Source organism: Erinaceus europaeus, unplaced genomic scaffold (genome assembly GCF_950295315.1).
Source record: "Erinaceus europaeus unplaced genomic scaffold, mEriEur2.1 scaffold_500, whole genome shotgun sequence".
Taxonomy (NCBI): Eukaryota; Metazoa; Chordata; class Mammalia; order Eulipotyphla; family Erinaceidae; genus Erinaceus; species Erinaceus europaeus.
Window position 1 is genome coordinate 40854 of NW_026647449.1, and position 21771 is coordinate 62624.

Here is a 21771-nt window from a genome sequence, read left to right on the forward strand (position 1 = left end):
TTAAATCACCAATAATTTAAAAAAAAAGTTGGAGACTAAGAAAATGCAAAGCAGAATGTGGACTGGGTTTGGTGTATTGCATCAAAGTAAAGGACTCTGGGGTGGGGGTGGGAAGGGAATCAGGTCCTGGAACATGACGGCAGAGGAGGACTTAGAGGGGGTCGAATTGTTCTGTGCAGAACTAAGAGGAGGTGTAGCCGTAGACTAGCAGGGATCGGATCAGATCTCCCTCCAAAAAACAACAAATAAATACAACAAGACGCAATTGGACCCATTATCTATAGCTGAAAGACCTCTAGTCCCAGACACCTAGTTGCAGGTGCTACCATGATTCCATTCTGACTTCTCTGGGCAGACAACCTCACCAATGTGTCCTGGAACCTTGCCTCTCCAAAACTCTAGCCCATTAAGGAAAGACAGAAACAGGCTTCAACAAGGACCGGCGTAAGGATCCCGGTTCGAGCCCCCGGCTTCCCACCTACAGGGGAGTCTCTTCACAGGCAGTGAAGCAGGTCTGCAGGTGTCTGTCTTTCTCACCCTCCTCTCTGCCTTCCCCCTCCCCTCTCCATTTCCTCTGTCCTATCTAACAATGACATAAATAACAACAATAATAACTACAACAACAATAAAAAACAACAAGGGCAACAAAAGGGAAAATAAATAAATATAAAAAATTAAAAAAAAAAAAGAAACAGGCTTCAGGCTCAGGGGAGCAAAATAAAACAAAATAAAAAAACCTAGTATAGCCACAGGCCTTTTGGAATATAACTAAAATAGGCCTACGAGCTATCTATAGAACGGAGACAAACACCCACCACCAACTTTTCATCTGAACTATTCCAGCCTTTAGGTTCATGATTAGTCAACAATTTGTTTGGCTTTATATGTTAACTCTTTTTTCAGCCACCAGGTTCCAGATGCCATCAGGATGCCAACCAGACTTCCCTGGACAGACAACCCCACCAATGTGTCCTAGAGCTCCGCTTCCCCAGAACCCCACCCCACTAGGGAAAGAGAGAGGCAGGCTGGGAGTATGGATCAACCTGTCAATGCCCATGTTGAGCGAGGAAGCAATTACAGAAGCCAGATCTTCCACCTTCTGCATCCCACAATGACCTTGGGTCCATACTCCCTGAGGGTTAAAGAATAGGAAAGCTATCAACGGAGGGGATGGGATACAGAGTTCTGGTGGTGGCAACTGTGTGGAGTTGTACCACTTTTATCCTATGGTTTTTTATAAATAAATAATAATTTAAAAAAAGAAAGAAAAGAAATAGGCTGGGGGTATGGATCCACCTACCAATGCCCAACTGGAGCAGAGAAGCAATTACAAAGGCTAGAAATCCCACCTTCTGCACCCCCCCAAAAATAGCTCTGATCCATATTCCCAGTGGGGGCAAAGTGACAGGAGGAAGAGGCTAAGAGGGCTCTGAACTCCAGATCCCTCAGGTCCCAGAGAGAGAGAATAAAAAGGAGAGAGAGATTTGTATGTAGTAATAGGATTATGTGTGGCTTGGAGGGGAAGAGAGGACTGAGATTGGCAGAAAGGGGCAATTATGTACAAAAATAGACAGATAGTTGTAGAGATGATGGCTAGCCTATGTCTGCAACCTTGGGAGAACCATGGTGGACTTGGGATTCTCAACTCCAGTAGTAGGAACAGAGTAGAACTGTACCCCTGTTGACATGTAATTTTGTAAATTAATATTGAACCCCTAATAAAGAAAAGTGAGAAATGTTACACATGTACAAATGAGCCATTAACTCCTGAAAAAAAATGTTAAAAAAGAAATGGGGTGGCCAGGTGGTGGTGCACTGGGTTTAAGAGCACATAGTATGAAGCTCAAGGACCGGCACAAGGACCCCAGTTTGAGCCTCTGGGAGGGGGGCTCCCTACCTCTGCAGGGGGTGGGGGGGTTGCTTCATGAATTGTGAAGCAGGTCTGCAGGTGTGAGTCTTTCTCTCCCCATCTCTGTCTTCCCCTCCTCGTTTTATTTCTCTCGGTCCTATCCAGCAACAACGACAGCAATAGCAACAATAACAACAACAATAACATCTATCTATATATCTTTCCGTCAGTCCTTGAGCTTTGCGCCACCTGTGCTTAACCCGCTGCGCTACCATCTATCCCCTCTCAATTTCTCTATGTCCTATCCAAAAAAAATTGGAGAAAAAAAAAATGACTGCAGGAGCAGTGGATTCATAGTGCCAACTCTGAGCCCTCAGTGATAACCCTGGTAGCAAAACAAACAAATAAATTAAATAAGTCATACCATCCAGTAGAATGCTGTTTATTTATTTTTAAATTTATTTGTTTATTTTCCCTTTTGTTGGCCTTGTTCTGTTTCATTGTTGTTGTAGTTATTATTGTTGTTGTTATTAATGTTGTTGTTGTTGGATAAGACAGAGAGAAATGGAGAGAGATGGGGAAGACAGAGAGGAGGAGAGAAAGACAGACACCTGCAGAACTGCTTCACCACCTGTGAAGCAACTCCCCTGCAGGTGGGGAGCCGGGGGCTCGAACCAGGATCCTTCTGCCTGTCCTTGCGCTTTGCACCACGTGCGCTTAACCTGTTGCGCTACCGCCCAACTCCCTAAAATGCTGTTTAAACGGCTCCATTCAGCTGATTCTATGACTGATTTCAATCTCAAGCTCTTATATGTGAAGTTAAGCCCTGGCATCCCACAGGGCTCTAAGAGTACCATGATGCCCCACAAGTATCACACTGCTGCCTATAAGACTAATCCATTCACGAGCTCACTTGTAGGTAGAACTTAAGAAACAGGGTCAGAATCCTCACCTTCCCTGGGCAGATGACCTCACCAATGTGTCCTGGAACCCCACCTCCCAAGAGCTCTGCTCTACTCGGGAAAGACAAAAACAGGCTGGGGGGTATGGGATCTAACGACCAATGTCCACGGTCACTGGAATGTAGGAAATTGTGAGGATCCAGTAAAGCTTGGTGGGAAGCCCCCCCCCCCATTAAAAGATGGGTGCCTGAGGGGCACGGCTAATCCTATCAGTCTCTCTCTGCTAAGAGGTTGAGCAAGGAAGGACACACCTCCAGGATCTGCCCCACATAATAGCATCCCGGCCTCACAAGCACCCTGCATTCCCTGACACAACAGACAACTCCCTTATTATCTACAAAATCATTGTTTTGCCTGAAGAACCCCTCCCTACTTCCCCACCCATTCCATTCCTTTGATCATGTCTGATCTATCTTCTCTCTGCCCTCTGGACCCTCCTCTGCCTGCTGGTTACTGATAACCTTGCTTCCTTGTTCCTTTAATCAATTAAACCTCTTGCTTAACAATTACTGGAAAAGTCCTGACCCTCCCCAGACCCTTTGCCTCCCTTTGCCATATATGGTATACACATGTCACTTCCTCCTGAGACCCTTTAAAAACCCTGTATTGTTCAATAAACGGATTTGTTCACCAAACATTCACCGGGTTATCTCTTTTTTCTTTTTCTTTTTTCTTTTTTAAAATATTTATTTATTTTCCTTTTTGCTGCCCTTGTTGTGGTTATTGATGTCATTGTTGTTGGACAGGACAGAGAGAAATGAAGAGAGGAAGGGAAGACAGAGAAGGGGAGAGAAAGACAGACACCTGCAGACCTGCTTCATCGCCTGTGAAGTGACTCCCTTGCAGGTGGGGAGCCGGGGGCTCCAACCAGGATTCTTATGCCTGTCCTTGCACTTTGCGCCACGTGCGCTCAACCCACTGCCACCACCCGACTCCCCCCAGGTCATCTCTTGTCGCAGCACTAGCACCGGACACTGCGTCCCGTAAGGCTCTAACTTGCTGCCTCAGAGTGCATTCTTCTAGATCCCCGCATCTGGTATGTAACAAAGTGGGAGGGCCAGGAGTCTGTGCTCAAGAAGAGGCCTCCCCACAAGAAGTACGGCACTGCAGAAGCAATGATAGAAGCCAGATATTCTACCTTCTGCACCCCATAATGATCCTGGGTCCATACTCCCAGAGGGATAAAGAATAGGAAAACTTCCAGTGAAGTGGATGGAATACAGAACTGTGGTGGTGGAAACTGTACCCCGGTTATCCTATGGTCTTGGGTCTTGTTCATCATTAAATCAATAAAAAAAAAAAATGACCATTCCTTGTTACTGAAGGAGAAGAGCTCTCCCTTCAATCTCTCAGACTATGCCTGCCTAGCCTAGAAGCAACAATTCCTAGTGATAGACAAGAACTCCTAGGTTTTTTATTTTTTGTTTGTTTGTTTGTTTGTTTTGCTTCCATGGTTATCACTGGGGCTCGGTCTAGGCTCTAGGAATCCAATGCTCCTGGTGGCCATTTTTTCCTCATTTTATTTGGATAGGACAGAGAGAAATTAAGAGAGGAGGGGGAGGAAGAGAGAAGGAGAGAAAGACACCTACAGACCTGCTTCACTGCTCATGAAGCAGCCTCTCTACAGGGAGGGAGCTCGGGCTTGAACCCTGATCTTTGCATGAGTCCTTGCACTTCATACTATGTGTGTGGAACTGGGTGCACCACCACCCAGCCCCCAGAATCCCTAGTTCTAACCACCTGTCAATTTGTGACTTTGATCAAATTGCCTAACATCTAGGCATATCAATTATCCATCTGTCAAATGAAGGCTTTATAATAATCCCTCCTTCCAGTTGTGTCCCAGTGAATTCTTAGATTAATGCTAAATTCAAAATAAGTACCCGGTGAATCTCTGCTTTTGTTGCTGCTGTTATTAACACCAGCATTAGTTGTAATATTAGAAGATATTTTGAATAACGGAGCTCTGTATATAAATTATTTTTATTTTACCAGAGCACTGCTCAGCTCTGGCTTATGGTGGTGTGGGCAATTGAACCTGGGACTTTCAAGCCACAAGCAAATGTAACTCTAATCATTTAACTATTTCCTTATTAATCTGTTTCCTCCATGCCTACTCCAATTCCTGGAACTAAGACTAGATCAACATGTGCTTGCTGAAAGAACTATAGATGTGTAAAGAATTTTGGTCCATACTCCTACAACAGGGATAAAGAAGCTTCCAGTGGAGAGGATGGGACATGGAACACTCGTGGTGGGAATTGTACCCCTATTATCTTAGAATCTTGTCAAGTATTATTAAATCGCTAATAAAAATTTTTTAATGGGCCAGGTAGTGGTGCACCTGGCTGGGTGAACATGTTTCAATGCACAAGGACCCAAGTTCAAACCCCAAGTCCCCACCTGCAGGAGGAAAACTTCATGAGCAGTAAAGCAGATCTGCAGGTGTCTCTCTGTCTCTCTCTGACTCCCCCTCCCCTCTCCACTTCTGTCTCTATCCAATAATTAATAATTTTTTAAAATAATTAAAGAAAAGGGAGTTAGGCGATGGTGCAGTGGGTTCAGTGCAGGTGGCGCAAAGCACAAGGACCAGTGTAAGGATCCCGGTTCGAGCCCCCAGCTCCCCAACTGCAGGGGAATTGTTTCATAAGTGGTGAAGCAGGTCTGCAGGTGTCATTCTCTCCCCCCTCTGTCTTCCCATCCTCTCTCCATTTCTCTCTGTCCTATCCAACAATGACATCAATAATAACTATAACAATAAAACAACAAGGACAACAAAGGGAATAAATAAATATTAAAAAATAATTAAAGAAAGAATTACAGATGTGATAATAAACGAGTTAACTTTTTTTTTAATCTCTTGGGGAAAGAGATAATTACTCTGACCCCCAAAGGATGAAAGGAAAGGAACTATGGGTCCTTACTTGCCAACAGGGTTGAGAGCTGAAGAAATTGAGAGGGAGTTGTCATAGTTTCCAATCCATCACTTTTTGTCACTGAAGTGTCCAAAATGGGGAGAGAGGAAGTTTTTACTGGCTGGGTCTTAGTATCCAAAGTACTGACTGATGGTTGTTCAGCAGTAACATTTACTTCCCCAAGGTTGGGGTCCTCCATGTGTGAAATACTTGGTAAGGGAGCAATCCCATGGAGGGCTGAGCTAGTTGAAAAGTCAGTAGGAGAGAAGGTTGAGGAGGGGGTTGGCATTGAAGTTGGTGAAAGTTGATCGTCTGCCATGGTGGGCACAGTGACATACAAAGAACCTGAATCTTTCCCTGAGAATGAGCTCTCAGCGAAGTCTGATGAACTGGCACTGGGAATTCCACTTGGAGCAAGTGATACAGAAGTTGTCAACACATCACCAGGAACAGCTTCAGCTGTGCTCAGGGGATGTGTACTTTCTGATAGGGGCAGAGAGCTCTTGGATTCTGGATAGGTGGTTGTCCTAGAAGACACAGCTGTGGAGACAGTACCCAGAAAGCTGGTGGCTGTTCCCACTGGGACTTCTGTATATGGTAAAGATGGAGATGGGGTTGATATTGATGATAGTCCAGAAGAGGTGACATCAGTCCTAGGACCCTTGAGATAATGAGTCAAGGGAGGAGATGGAGATAAGCTTGTGGGAGTGGCTGAGCTGGATTCCAGGGTTAAGCTCATGTCTCTCAGTCCTATTGTCCCAGAAGAAAGTGACTCTGTTTCAAATGAAGTGGGTGTTGATGTAGGAATAGTAGTGTCCTCCAGGGACAAGACAGTGCCATTGGACAAGTCCGAATGGACTGGAACAGAAGAATGGATTTCGGGTCCAGAACTTGATGTCACTGCTAAGTGTGTAGCAGAATGGGTATCTCCTGTATTTGTGGATGACTCAGAAATGGTAGGTACTTTAATCAGGGAGCTGCTCGGTAGTGGAGATAAGTTGGCCCCAGGTCCCAAGCTTGTGCCCGACCCACCTGAGGTTGTCACAAGATCAGAGGTGAAAATCGAGGCCGAGTTGGTAGAGAATGTAGTGGAGGAAGGTAAGAAAGATTTAGGAGAGTGTGCTGGGGTCATGGGAGGGGAAGACAAGAGGAAAGATGGAGTGCTGGTTTCTTCTCTTGAGGAAGGCTTTGTCCAAGAAACATCCTCAGAACCTGAGCTCTTGACACTGGTCCTCTCTGACTGTGCCAAGTTCAGAGTCATGGCTGAGTGAGTCTCCGTGGAGGAGTGTGTGGTTGATGTCCCCAGAAGAAATGAAATCTGTGACCCGGTGAAGCCAGCTTGTTTGGTGGTGGTCACTTGTGAAGGTTCCACTGTGATGTGGGAGATAGAGAGCCCGGCGGTGAACCCGGTAGAGAAGTCTGGAGTTAGCGTGGACTGAGAGGAAGTAGGTATGGCCACCCCACCAGAGCTGATGAGTTCTGTCTTTAATGTCTCAGTAACGGTAGCAGTGGGCACATCAGAGAGAGTCGTGAAATGCTCTGTTGTGGAGCTGCTGGTCTTATCAGTGGCGTTAAGCCTGAGTGATGACTCTCTGTCAACTTTTCCAGCTTCAGAAGAATGAGACATTGATGTGGAATACGTAGTGTCTCTATTAGTGGTCAGAGATATCGTGGGAGGTGTGGTTTGCAAAGTCTCTAAATCGGCAGAGACAAAAGTATGTGATTCCTGTCCAGAACTGGTGGTCTCCATGTTGGATACAACTGTAACAGAGGGAAAATGAAGATATTGTTCACCTGTGGTGGCGCCAGAAATAGTGACCACCTCAGTTGTAGGACTGCTCGAATTTGGAGGGAAACTGGACCCAGGACTCAACCGTGGGCCAACAGTGTCTGAGGTCTTCACCTCTGAGGTGAAAACTGTGGTTTCAGAAACAGAAAGGACTTCTGTTGTGGGGCTATTTAAATCTGGAGGGGAACTAGTTGTATGACCCATGTCAGTGGTCTTAACTGGAGCAGGGGTGACTAGTGACATCACAGTTGTAGAGGAAGGGCTGCTCTGAGGTAACAAGGACATCGGGAAAGGAGTAGTGTTCTCCACAGTGAAGAGCTTCGTTGATGTAACAATCTCAGAGATTGTGCTCTTGACAATAGTTCTTGTTGGCTGTGGAAAACCCTGAGTAACTGTTGAGTCAGTGTTTGCCAAGGTGGCTGTGGCTGATGTATCCCTGCTAAATAAAATCTGTGATGTTGCCCCAGAGTCATCTACTGGTGGGATGCTGGTTGTGTCTGTAAGTTCCACCAAGATGGGAGAAGTAAAGAGTTTGGTACCGGGGAATCCTGTGGGAAATTCTGGAGATGTTGTATATTTATCTGAGTCACTGATGGACATCCCTCTAGAGGTGATAACATCAGTAGTCATGTCAAGTGTAGGCACCAGGAAGGATGGAGCATTGGTTTCTTCCACAGACACAAGCTGTGTCCAACTTGAGATAGCCTCAGAACTGGTGCTCTGGACAGAGGCCATCTCTGAGTGTGGAGAACTCACAAATGAGTCAGTCTCAGTCCAAGACTCTGTGACTGATGTAGCTAGCCCATGAAAATGCTTTGAGGTTGTCCCCAGGAAAGGAGATGGTGTATTGATCATGTCTGTAGGTTCGGTTATGATGGCAGAGGCATAGTGTCTGGTGGTGACTTCTGGGAACACCGTTGCCTCAGCACCAGTGCTGGATATCCCACTAGAGGAGATGATGTTGGTACTGGAGGTCTCAGGAGTGGTACCAGTGGGCATATGAGAAAGGACAGTGCTTGTTTCTTGAGTGGATGGAGACTCTACTTTAGTCTTAGACATTTCAAAAAAGCCAGGTACTGATGTGGGAAGCGTGGAAACCCTATTAGTGGTAGAAGATACCATAAGGGAAGTGGCTTTGGATGACTCTGAGTCCACTGGGAAAGAAGAATGGTGTTCCTGTCCAGAATGGGTGGTCTCCAGATTGTTCACGTCTGTGTTTTGGGAGACATGAGCTGACTCTGCATGTGTGGTAGATTGTAAAGACATGAGTATCTCCATTGTGGTACCCTTCAGACTTGGAGAGGAGCTGCTGGTTTCATGTCTCAGACTTGGATCTACCATGTCTGTGATATTAACCAAGTCAGGGGTAAAGATGGAAATCATAGTGGTTGAAGAGGCTGGGCTACTCTCACTGAATGTGGAGGAGACTGGAGAGGAGAAGGTCATCTCAGGTGAAGACACCAGGGTGGACAAAGCACTGGTTTCTTCCACAGTAGGAGGCTCTGTCCATGAAGCAGTCTCAGAACTTGTGCTCTTGATAGTGGACCTCTCTCTGTGCGTCCAATTTTGAGTCACAGAGGAGACTGTCCCTGTCGTGGAATCCGAGAAAGGAGAGGTTGAGGAAAATGGACCTAATGCTGCTGACCCACTGGAATCCATGGATGTGGTGCTGTTCATTTCTGTAGGTTTTGACATGATGGGAGAAGTAGAGAGCCTGGTGGAGACATCTGTAGACACAGTGGACTGTGTAGGGCTAGGTATGAGTGTCAGGTCAGAGGAGACTAATTCAGTCTTGAATGCCTCAGGAGTGGCACCAGGGGGCACTTGAGAAAGGACCCTCATTGTCTCTGTTGTGGAACTGGTCTGCTTAGAGTCACTGGTCTCCTCAGAGATACTAGGAAGGAATGTTGACATTGATTGTGTTCTCGTTTCTGAAGAGCTAGGTATTGATGTGAAAATGGTGGCTTCCCCATTAGTGGTTGAAGATACCACAGGAAAACTGGATTTGGATGGCTCTGTTTCCCTTGAGAAAGAATACTCTTCCTGTCCGGAAGTGGTGGTGCCCACTTTGTTGACCGCTGTACTTTGGGAAAGATGAACTGTCTCTGTCTTTGCGATGGCTTCAGTAGTGTTGTTTTCCTCAGTTGTGGTACTGCTTAATTTTGGATGAGAAGTGGTTGCAGGTCTCAGACTTGTATCATCCATGTCTGTCATCCTGACTGGCCCAGAAGTTACAGGTAAAGTGGTTAAAGCAACAGAGGAAAAACTACTCCCAGGTAATGTGGAGGGAACTGAAGAGGATGAAGTCATAACAGGTGAAGACTCTGGGAGAAAAGTACTGATTTCTTCCACAGAGAAAAGCTTTGTTGGTGCCACAGTCTCAGAGCTTTGGCTCTTGACAGTAGTATTTGTTGAGTGTGAAAAACCCTGAGTAACCGTTGAGTCAATATCTGCCAGGGTGATTGTGGCTGATGTGTCCCTGCTAAGTAAACTCTGTGATGTTGCCCCAGAGTCATCGACTTGTGGGATGCTGGTTGTGTCTGTAAGTTCCATCAAGATGGGAGAAGTAAAGAGTTTGGTGAGAAATTCCGAAGATGTTGTATATTTATCAGAGCCACTGATGGACATCCCTCTTGAGGAGATAGCATCAGTCCTCAATATCTCTGTAGTGGTACTAGATATCACTTCAGAAAAAACAGTGATGGTCTCAGTGGTGAAGCTGGTTTGCTGGGAACTTCCAGTCTCCTCAGTGTGGCTCAGAGTGGATGTTGGCTCTGATTCAATGGTTGAAGTTTCAGAAGAGAAAGGTATTGATGCAGAAACTAGGATGGCCTTATTAGTGGAAGATATTCCTAGAGGAGATGGTGTTTCAGATGGTTCTGAGTGAAATGTAACAGAGGAATAGGTTTCTTCTCCAGAGGTGGTGGCGACCATTGTGTTCAAAGGTGTGTTCTGTGAAAGGTGAGTTGTCCTAGTATCTGTGGCCATTTCTGAAATGGAGAAGGCATCAACTGTGGTGCTGCTCAAGTTTTGAAGAGAATTAGATGTGGTCTTAATCAGAGAAGGGGAAAATATTGAAGACACAGAAGACAAAGAAGTAGGGTTACTCTCAGGTAACAAGGAGGACACAGTGAATGAGGGAGTTGTGACAGCTGAAGATACCAGGGAGGATGGAGTTTCAGTTATTTCCTCAGAAGAAAGCTTTGTCCACGAAACAGTTTCAGGCCTTGTGCTCTCAACAGAGGTCATCTCTGAGTGTGTGAAACTCCGAGTTACGGATGAGTCAGTGTCAACCCAGGAGGCTGTAGTAAATGTATCCAAAGTAAGTCCCTCTTGTGATGTAGCCTCAGAGAAAGCTGTTTGTGTGGTGGTGGACATTTCTGTAGGTTCTACTGGAAAGGAGTAGAGTCCGGTGGAGAGTCCTGTGAAGAATTCTGGAGATACTGTGGACTGTGCAGGGACAGGTATGGTTGTCCCTGGAGGAGATAAGACATCTGTGGTGAATTTTTCAGTAAGGGTGATGGTAGGCATTTCATAATGGACAGTGGTTATGCCTGTGGTGGGGCTGCTTTGTTGTGAGTCATCAGTCTCATCTCTGTGACCTAGGGCAGATGTTGACTCTGGCATGATCTTTGAAGTTCCATCGGAGAAAGGCGTGGATGTGGAAAAGGTGGTAGTAACATTGGTGGAAGATATTACCCCTGGAGACGTAGCTTTGGATGGCTCTGTGTCACCTAAGACTAAGGAATGTGATTCCTGTCCAGACATGGTGGTCTTCACATTGCTCAGAGCTGCATCTTGGGAAAAGTGGGCTGGTTCTGTCTCTGTGGTGGCTTCAGAAGCAGTGTGTACCTCAAGAGTGGTGTGACTCAAAGTGAGAGGTCCAAAGCTTGTCCTCACCACATCTGTTGTATGGGCCAGACCCGTGGTCAAATGTGAAATGACAGAGGTTTCAGCAGAAGTGCTGTTCCAAGGCAATATGGGGGAAACTGGAGAGGCAGATGTCACGGTAGGTGAAGACTCTAGAATGGATGTAGTGTTGGCATTTTCCACAGAGAGAGATTTTGTCCATGAAACATCCTCAGAACTTGTGCTCTTGACAGCGTTTACCTCTGCATGTGAAACACTCTGGACTTTGGTTGAATCAGTCCTAGCCTGGGTGTACATGGCTGATGCATCAAAATTACGTGAACTCAGCGATGATGGTTCAGAAGAATCCATGGGTGTGGGGTTGACCGTGTCTGGAGTTTCTACCATGATGGGGGAAGTAGTGAGTCTGCTGGTGGATTCCGTGTGGAATTCTTGAGTTTCTGTGGTTTGATCAGAGCCAGAGGAAGATGTCTTAATAGAGGAAATGACATTGGTTGTGAATTCCTCCATAGTGGTTTCAGGGGATACTTCAGAGAGGACAGTTGTAATTGTTGTGGTAAGGCTAGACTTCTGAGAGCTTCCAGTCTCCCCAGTGGTGCTCAGAGTGAATATTGGCTCTGTCGCTATGTTGGCAGTTTCAGAAGAAAATGGCACTGCTGTAGAGACAGTGGTAGCACCACTGGTGGAAGATTTTCCCACTGCATAAGATGCTTTGGATGATGCTGAATCCATCAGAACAGAAGACTGTGATGCTTCTCCAGAGGGGCTGGTACCCACTTTGTCTACAGTGGTGTTTTCAGAAAGATGATCTGATTCTGTATCTGTGGTACCATCAGGAGCAGTGAATGCCTCAACTCTGGTGATGCTCCAACTTGGAGAAGTGGATCCAGGTTCAAGGCTTGTGGCTTCCATGTGTGTTGTTTTAAGACCAGGGGTGAGAAGTGAAGTCACAGTAGCTTCAGAGGAAGGGCTAGTCCCCAGTAATGTGGAAAAAACTGGGGACGGTGAGATCATGGGTGACGAGGGCATCAGACTGGATGAAATAATGGTTTGTCCCTCAGAGGAAGGCTTTGTCCATGAAACACCCTCTGAGCTTGTGATCTTGGCAGTGACCATCTCTGTGGAGGGGGGACTCTGAGTAACAGGTGAGTCAGTGTCAGCCTCAGTGACTGTAGTTTGTGTGCCCAAGTTAAGTGAATCCCTGGATGAAAACACAGAAGCATCTGGTGGTGTGGTGTTGGCCATCTCTACAGGTTCTGCCTTGGTGGGAGAGGTAGAGAGTCTGCTGGTCAATTCTGGAGCTGTGGTGGTTTCCACAGAGCCAGGAGATGATGTCACAATAGAGGAGATGACATCAGTCCTGAACATCTTAGGGATGGTCTCAGAGGAGACTCCAGAGAGGATGGTCATGATTTGAGTGGTGGAGCTGGTCTGCTGGGAGCTGCTGGTCTCTTCGGAGGGTGTTGTGGTAGATGTTACCTCTGCCTCAGTCTTGACAGTTTCTGAAGAGTCAGGCACTGAGGTGAAAACGGTGGTGTCCATGAGGGTGGTAGGATACACCACCGGAGATGTGATGTTAGTTGGTTCTAAGTCTGCTGAGGAGGAAGGATGTAATTCCCATCCAGAGTTGGTAGTCTTCATGTTAGGCACTGCTGTGCTTAAGGAATGTTGAACTGTCACCATAGCTGTGGTGGCTTCAGAAATAGACGGTATTTTAGCTGTGGCATCACTTGAACTTGGAGAGGAACTGATTCCAGCTTCTATACTTGTCCCTATCTTTCCAGTGCTCACAACCAGGCCTGAGGTAATGAGTGAAGTCACAGTGGCTTCAGAAGAAAAGATCCTCCCAGTCAATGTGGAGGGAGTTGAAGAAGGTGATAACACCAAGAAGGGAGGAGTGTTGGTTTCTTGCACAGAGGAAGACTTTGATGATGAATCCTTCTCAGACCTTGTGCTCTTGACTGTGGACATCTCTGTGTGGGTCAGACTCTGAGCGTCAGATGAGACTGAGTCTGTCCAGGAAGTTGTGGGTGTTGGCACCAAGGAAACTGAATCCTGTGATTTGGTCCAAGAGGAATCAGTTGGTGTGATGCTGGGGCTTTCTATAGTTTCTGTGATGATGGCAGAGGTAGAGAGCCTGGTGGGAGACTCAGTGGGGGATTCTGCAGATATGGTGGCGTCAGCAGAGTCAGTGACGGATGCCACACCAGTAGTGACAGAAGTGGGTACTTCAGAAGGGACAGTCATTGCTTCTGTGATGGAACTTGTTTCCTTGGTGCTGCTGGTCTCTTCAGTATTTTTCATGATGGACAATGATTCTGCCATATTCTCTGTACTTTCAGAAGTCACAGGTATTGATGTGGAAACTGTGGTGACCTCATTGGTGAAAGCACTTAACACTGAAGAGGTGGCTGTGGATGGTTCTGAAGCAACAGGGGTAGAAAGATATGGTTCCTGCCTAGAACTGGAGATTATGACAGGGGTCATAGTAGTGTTTTTGGAATTGGGAGATGTCTCTGTATCTCCTTTGACTTCAGAAGTGGTGAATACCTCCATTGTGGTTCTGCTCAGATTTGGAGAGGAGCTGGTTCCATGTTCCAAGCTTGTGTCAACTATGTCTGAGGTCCTGATTAGTCCAGGAGTAAGAACTGTGGTGACAGAGGCTGAAGAGGAAATGATACTACTGGGAAAGGTGAAGGAAGTTGGGGAGGGTGAAGTCAAGGCAGGTGAGGACACCAGGAAGGACGGAGTGCTGGTTTCTTCCACAGGGAAAGACTTTGGTGAAGAATCCTCCTTAGACATTGTGTTCTTGAATATGGGCCTCTCTGAGTGTGTCAGACCCTGAGTTATGGATGAGACTGACTCTGTCCAGGAAGCTATAGTTGCTGTTATCAAGGAAACTAAAGTCTTTGATTGGGTTGAAGATGAATCACTTGGTGTGATGCTGGTTATATCTGTAGGTTCTTCCATGATGGTAGAAGTAGGGAGCCTGTTGGTGGATCCTGTGGGAAATTCTGCAGACATAGTGTTCTCAGAAGAGCCAGTGGAGGATGTCCCACCAGAAGAGATGAAATCAGTCCTGAGTGTCTCAGTTGTGACAGCCAAAGGAATTTCAGAAATGGTAGTCATTGACTCTGTGGAGGAGCTAGTCTGCAAGGAGCTGCTGGTCTCCTCAGAGTGCATCATAACATGTGCTGATTCAGTCATCACAGTCTTTGTACTTTCAAAAGATCCAGACATGGGTGTTGTTGTGAACCCACTGTTGATAGACGCTGGCCATGGAGGTGTGAGTCTAGATATCTCTGAATCCTGTCCAAAGCTGGAGGTCCCCACAGGTGTCACAGCTGAGCTTCTTGGATGGTGAGTTAACTCTGTATGTGTGGTGACTTCAGAGGTGGTGAATGCCTCCATCATGGTGGTGCTGCTCAGAGTTGGAGAAGAACTGACTGCAGGTCCCAGGTCTGTGTCAACCATACTGGAGCTCTTTTTCAGGTCAGGGGTGAGAGTTGTGGTGACAGAAGATGTAGAGGAAGGAATACTCTGAAGTACTGAGGAGGGAACTGAGGAGGGTGAGGCAGATGAAGACACCAGGAAAGAAGGAGTGCTGGTTTCTTCCACAGAGGAAGACTTTGTTGATGAATCCTTCTCAGACCAGGTCTTCTTGACTGTGGGGATCTCTGAGTATGTCAGACTCTTAGTTATGGATGAGACTGAGTCTGTCCTAGAAGTTATAGTTGTTGGATCCATGGAAACTGTACCCTGTGATTTAGTCAAGGATGAATCACTTGATGAGGTGTCGGTCATTTCTGTAAGTTCTGAATGAATGGGTGATGGAGAGAACATGGTTGTAGAATCTGTGAGGAATTCTACAGACACTGTGTTCTCAGCAGAGGCAATGGTGGATGTCCCACCAGAAAAGATGACATCAGTCCTGAGTGTGTCTGTTGTGACAGTCATAGGCATTTCAGAAGTGACAGTCATAGACACAGTGGGAGAACTGTTCTGCAGGGAGCTGCTGGTCTCTTCAGAGTTTATCATGATAGATGTTGATTCAGTCAGCACAGCCTTTGTACTTTCAGAAGATCCAGGAATGGCTGCTGTTGTGACCCTACTGATCATAGATGTTACCCATGGAGATGTGGGTCTAGATGTCTCTGAATCCTGTACAGAAATGGAGGTCTCCACAGGTGTCACAGCTGTGCTTTTAGGATGGTGAGTTGATTCTGTATCTGTGGTGAGTTCTGAAGTGGTGAATGTCTCCATCGTGGTGGTGCTATTCAGCCTTGGAGAGAAAGTGGCTGCAGGTCCCAGGCTTGTGTCAACCATACTAGAGCTCTTTTTCAGGTCAGGTGTAAGAGTTTTGGTGACAGAAGATATAGAGGAAGTGATACTCTGAGGTACTGAAGAGAGAACTGAGGAGGATGAGGCAGATGAAGACACCAGGAAGGAAAGAGTGTTGGTTTCTTCCACAGAGGAAGACTTTGTTGATGAATCCTCCTCAGACCAGTTCTTCTTGACTGTGGGCATCTCTGAGTGCATCAGACTCTGAGTTTCAGATGAGACGGAGTCTGTCCAAGAAGTTGTAGCTGTTGAGACCAAGGAAACAAAATTCTTTGACTTGCTTGCAAAAGAATCACTTGATGAGGTGCTGGTTATTTCTGTAGGCTCTACTTTGATGAAAGAAGGAAGCATGGTGGTGGGTCCAGTGGGGAATTCTGCAGACAAAGTGTTCTCAGCAGGACTAGTGGTGGATGTTCCACCAGAAAAGATGATATCAGTCTTAAGTGTCTCAGTTTTGACAGTCATAGGCATTTCAGAGTTGACAGTCATTGTATCCGTGGGGGATCTGGTCTGCAGGGAGCTGCTGGTCAGCACAGTATTTGCACTCTCAGAAGATGCAGGCATGGGTGTTGTTGGGACCCTACTGTTGATAGAGCTTACCCATGGAGATTTGGGTCTAGATGTCTCTGAGTCCTGTCCATAAATTGAGGTCCCCACAGGTGTCACAGCTGTGATTTTAGGATGGTGAGTTGACTCTGTATTTGTAATGACTTCAGAGGTGGTGAATGCCTCCATCTTGATGATGCTGCTCAGACTTGGAGAGGAACTGGCTTCAGGTCCCAGGCTTGTGTCAACCATATGTGATGTCTTCATCAGGTCAAGGGTAAGAGTTGTGGTGACAGGAGATGTAGAGGAAGTGATACTCTGAGTTGCTGAAGAGTGACCTATGGAGAGTGATGTAGGTGAGGACACCATGAAAGAAGGAGTGCTGGTTTCTTCCACAGAGGAAGGCTTTGTTGATAAATTCACCTCAGAATTTGTCTTCTTGTCTGTGGATATCTCTAGGTGTGCCAGACTCTGAGTTTCTGATGAGAGTGTGTCTGTCCAAGAGGCTGTAGTTGTTGGGACCAAGGAAACAAAATTCTTTGATTTTCTTGAAGAGGAATAACTTGGTGAGATGCTGGTCATTGTAGGTTCTATCCTCATGGGAGATGAAGAGAGTATGGTGGTGGATCCTGTGTGGAATTCTTCAGACTTTGTGTTCTTAGTAGAGCCAGTGGTGGATGTCCCAGCAGAAGAGATACCATCATTCCTGAGTGTCTTAGTAGTGGAAACCATAGGCATTTCAGAAGTGTTAGTCATTGTCTCTATGGTGGAGCTAGTCTGTAGGGAGTTTCTGGTCTGCTCAGAGTTTATCATGACAGATGTTGAATCAGTCAACACATTCTTTGTACTTTCAGAAGATCCAGGCATGGGTGTTGTTGTGACTCCACTGATAAAGCTTACCCATGGATATTTGGGATGGTGAGTTGATTCTGTATCTGTGGTGACTTCAGAGGTGGTGTATGTCTCCATCATGGTGTTGCTGCTTAGACTTGGAGAGGAACTGGCTGCAGTTCCCAAGCTTATGTCAACCATACCTGAGCTCTTCAACATATCAGAGTTAAGAGTTGTGGTTTCAAAAGATGTAGAGGAAGCCATACTAGAAGGTACTGGAATGGAATCTGACGAGGACACTGCAGATGAAGACATTAGGAAAGAAGGAGTGTGGTTCTCTTCTATATAGGAAAACTTTGTTGATAAATTCTCTTCAGAATTTGTCTTTTTATCTGTGGGTAACTCTGAGTTTGTCAGACTCTGAGTTTCAGATGAGACTGAGTCTGCCCAAGAAGTTGTAGTTGTTGGGACCAAGGAAATAAAATTGTTTGATTTGACTGAAGAGGAATCACTTGGTGAGGTGCTGTTTATTTCTGTAGATTCTATCCTCATGGTAAATGAAGAAAGCATGGTGGTGGGTCCTGTGTGGAATTCTGCAGATTTTGTGTTCTTAGTAGAGTCAGTGGTGGATGTAGAGCCAGTGGTGGATGTCCCACCAGAAGAGATGACATCAGTCATAAGTGTCTCAGTTGTGACAGCCATAGGCATTTCAGAGGTGACAGTCATTGACTCTGTGGGGGAGCTGGTCTGCAGGGAGCTGCTGGTCTCCTCAGGGTTTGTCATAACAGATGTTGATTCAGTCAGAACAATCTTTGTACTTTCAGAAGATATAGGCATGGGTGTTCTTGTGAGCTCACTCTTGGTAGAGGTTACCCATGAAGATTTGGTTCTAGAAGTCCCTGACTCCTGACTTGAACTGGAGGTCCCCAGAGGAGTCACAGCTGAGCTTTTGGGATGGTAAGTTGATTCTGTATCTGTGGTGACTTCTGAGGTGGTGAATGCTTCCATCATGGTGGTGCTGCTCAGACTTGGAGAGGAACTAGCTATAGGTCCCAGACTTGTGTCAACCATACGTGAGCCCTTCATCAAGTCAGGGGTGAGAGTTGTGGTGATAGAAGATGTAAAGGAAGTGATACTCTTAGGTCCTGAATAGGGAACAGAGGAGGGCAGTGCAGATGAAGACATCTGCAAAGAAAGAGTACTGGTCTCTTTTACAGAGGAAGACTTTGTTGAAAATTTTTCCTCAGAAGTTGTCTTCTTGACTGTGGGGATCTCTGAGTGCGTCAGACTTTGAGTTTCAGAAAAGAGTGTGTCTTTCCAAGAGGTTGTAGTTGTTGGGACCAAGGAAACAAAAGTGTTTGACTTGATAGAAGAGGAATCACTTGAAGAGCTGCTAGTCATTTTTGTAGGTTGTGTCCACATGGGAAATGAAGAAAGCACGGTGGTTGGTCCTGTGGGGAATTCGGAAGACATTGTGTTCTCAGCAGAGCCAGTGGAGGATGTCCCAGCAGAAAAGATCACATCAGTCCTGAGTGTCTCAGTTGTGACAGCCAAAGGAATTTCAGAAGTGATAGTCATTGTCTCTGTGGAGGAGCTGGTCTGCATGGAGCTGCTGATCTCCTCAGAGTGCATCATGAAAGATGTTGATTCAGTCAGCACAGACTTTGTACTTTCAGAAGATCCAGGCATGGGTGTTGTTATGACCCCATTGGTCATAGAGGTTACCCATGGAGATGTGGCTCTAGAAGTCTCTGATTCCTGTCCATAAATGGAGGTCCCCACAGGAGTCACAGCTGAGCTGTTGGGATGGTGACCTGACTGTGTATTTGTGTTAACTTCAGAGGTGGTGAATGCCTCCATCATGGTGGTGCTTCTCAGACGTGGAGAGGAACCAGCTGCAGGTCCCAGGCTTGTTTCAACCATACCTGAGCTCTTCATCAGGTCAGGCATAAGAGTTGTGGTGACAGAAGATGTAGAGGAAGTGATACCCTGAGGTACTGAATAGGGAACTGAGGAGGATGAGACAGATGAAGACACCAGGAAAGGAGTGCTGGTTTCTTCCAAAGAGGAAGACTTTGCTGAGAAATTCTCCTTAGAAGTTGTCTTCTTGACTGTGGGGATCTCTGAGTGCATCAGACTCTGAGTTTCAGATGAAGGTGTGTTTTTCCAAGAGGTTGTAGTTGTTGGGACCAAGGAAACAAAATTGTTTGATTTGATTGAAGAGGAATCATTTGATGAGGTGCTGGTCATTTTTGTAGGTTGTGTCCAATTGGGAGATGAAGACAGCATGGTGGTTGGTCCTGTGTGGAATTTTGCAGACATTGTGTTCTCAGCAGAGCCAGTGGTGGATGTCCCAGCAGAAGAGACGATATCAGTCCTGAGTGTCTCAGTTGTGACAGCCAAAGGAATTTCAGAAGTGATAGTCATTGTCTCTGTAGAGGAGCTGGTCTGCAGGGAGCTGCTGGTCTCCTCAGAGTGCATCATGACAGATGTTGATTCAGTCAGCACAGACTTTGTACTTTCAGAAAATCCAGGCATGGGTGTTGTTGTGACCCCACTGTTGATAGAGTTTACCCATGGAGATGTGGCTCTAGAAGTCTCTGATTCCTGTCCATAAATGGAGGTCCCCACAGGAGTTTTTGATTGGGTTGAAGTTTTTGATTGGGTTGAAGTTTTTGATTGGGTTGAAGGAGTGTTTGATTGGGTTGAAGATGAATCACTTGGCGTGGTGTTGGTTATATCTGTAGGTTCTTCCATGATGGTAGAAGTAGGGAGCCTGTTGGTGGATCCTGTGGGAAATTCTGCAGACAAAGGGTTCTCAGTAGAGCCAGTGGAGGATGTCCCACCAGAAGAGATGAAATCAGTCCTGAGTGTCTCAGCTGTGAAAAGCATAGGTATTTCAGAAGTGACAGTCATTGTCTCTGTGGAAGTGCTGGTCTCTTCAGAGTTTGTCATGTCAGATGTTGAGTCAGTCAGCACAGACTTTGTACTTTCAAAAGATCCAGCAATGGGTGTTGTTGTGACTCCACTGTTGATAGAGCTTACCCATGGAGATGTTGGTTTAGATGAGTCCTCTCCAGAAATGGAGGCCATCAGAGGAGTCATAGCTGTGATTTTGAGATGGTGAGTTGACTCTGTATTTGTGGTGACTCCAGAGGTGGTGAATGCCTCCATCATGGTGGTGCTGCTCAGACTTGGAGAGGACCTAGCTGCAGGTCCCAGGCTTGTGTCAACCATACCTGAGCTCTTCATCAGGTCAGGCATAAGAGTTGTGGTGACAGAAGATGTAGAGGAAGTGATACCCTGAGGTACTGAATAGGGAACTGAGGAGGATGAGGCAGATGAAGACACCAGGAAAGGAGTGCTGGTTTCTTCCACAGAGAAAGATTTTGTTGATGAATCTTCCACAGACCAAGTGATCTTGACTGTGGGTATCTCTGAGTATGTCTGACTCTGAGTATCAGATGAGACTGAGTCTGTCCAAGAAGTTGTAGTTGTTGAGACCAAGGACTCAAAATTCTTTGATTTACTTGAAGAGGAATCACTTGCTGAGGTCCTGGTAATTTCTGTAGGTTCTGTCCTCATGAGAGATGAAGATAGCATGGCGGTGGATTCTGTGGGGAATTCTGCAGACATTGTGTACTCAGTAGAGCCAGTGGGGAAAGTCGCATTTGAAGAGATGACATCAGTCCTGAGTGTCTCAGCTGTGACAGTCATAGGCATTTCAGAGTTGACAGTCATTGTGTCCATGGGGGAGCTAGTCTGCAGGGAGCTCCTAGTCTCCTCAGAGTTTATCATAGCAGATGTTGATTCAGCCAGTACAGTCTTTGTACTTTCAGAAGATCCAGGTGTTGTTGTGACCTCTCTGTTGATAGAGATTACCCATGGAGATTGGGGCCTAGAAGTCTCAGATTCCTGTCTAAAACTAGAAGTCTCCACAGATGTCACAGCTGAAGCTTTTGGATGGTGAGTTGACTCTGTATCTATAGTGACTTCAGAGCTGGTAAATGCCCCCATCCTGATGTTGCTGCTCAGACTTGGAGAGGCACTGGCTGCAGGCCCCAGGCTTGTGTCAATCATATGTGAGCTCTTCATCAGGTCAGGGTAGAGAGTTGTGGTGACAGAAGATGTAGAGGAAGTGACACTCTGAGGTAGTTGATTGGGACCTGTGGAGGGTGATGCAGATGGAAACACCAGGACAGAAGGAGTGCTGGTCTCTTCCACAGAGGAAACCTTTGTTGATAAATTCTCCTCAGAACTTGTCTTCTTGACTGTGGACACCTCTGAGTCTGTCAGACTCTGAGTTTCAGATGATAGTGTGTCTGTCCAAGAGGTTGTAGTTGTTGGGAACAAGGAAACAAAATTCTTTGATTTTCTTGAAGAGGAATCACTTGGTGTGGTGCTGGTCATTTCTGTAGGTTCTGTCCTCATGGGATATGAATAAAGCATGGTCGTGGCTCCTGTGGGGAATTTTTTAGATATGGGGTTCTCAGTATAGACAGTGATGGATGTTCCATCAGAAGAGATGACATCTGTTTTGAGTGTCTCAGTTGTAATAGCAATAGGCATTTCAGAGGGGATAGTCATTGTCCCTGTAGGGGAGCTGGTCTGGAGGGAGCTGCTGTTCTCCTCAGAGTTTATCATGACAAGTGTTGAGTCAGTCAGCAC

General features: G+C 46.1%; 1 protein-coding gene across 1 annotated transcript; it reads right to left on the reverse strand.

Moving 5' to 3' along the window:
• Nucleotides 1–5980: 5980 nt before the first annotated feature.
• LOC132536343 (mucin-16-like) lies at nt 5981–13026 on the reverse strand. Its single transcript, XM_060184017.1, has 2 exons — nt 6500–13026; nt 5981–6038 (listed from the first exon to the last, which is right to left on the reverse strand). Exons 1-2 carry the CDS (start codon nt 13024–13026, stop codon nt 5981–5983), a joined length of 6585 nt encoding a protein of 2194 aa, XP_060040000.1.
• Between the last annotated feature and the right edge of the window lie 8745 nt (nt 13027–21771).

What these genes read in the sequence shown, in the direction of transcription:
- LOC132536343 (XM_060184017.1), bottom strand. Translation starts at nt 13,026, where the DNA reads ATGAAGACTACCAACTCTGGATGGGAATTACATCCTTCCTCCTCAGCA. An exon ending in CCCACTTCATTTGAAACAGA is followed by an intron (nt 6,039 to 6,499) that starts GTCACTTTCTTC and finishes CCACCATGGCAG; the next exon opens with ACGATCAACTTTCACCAACT.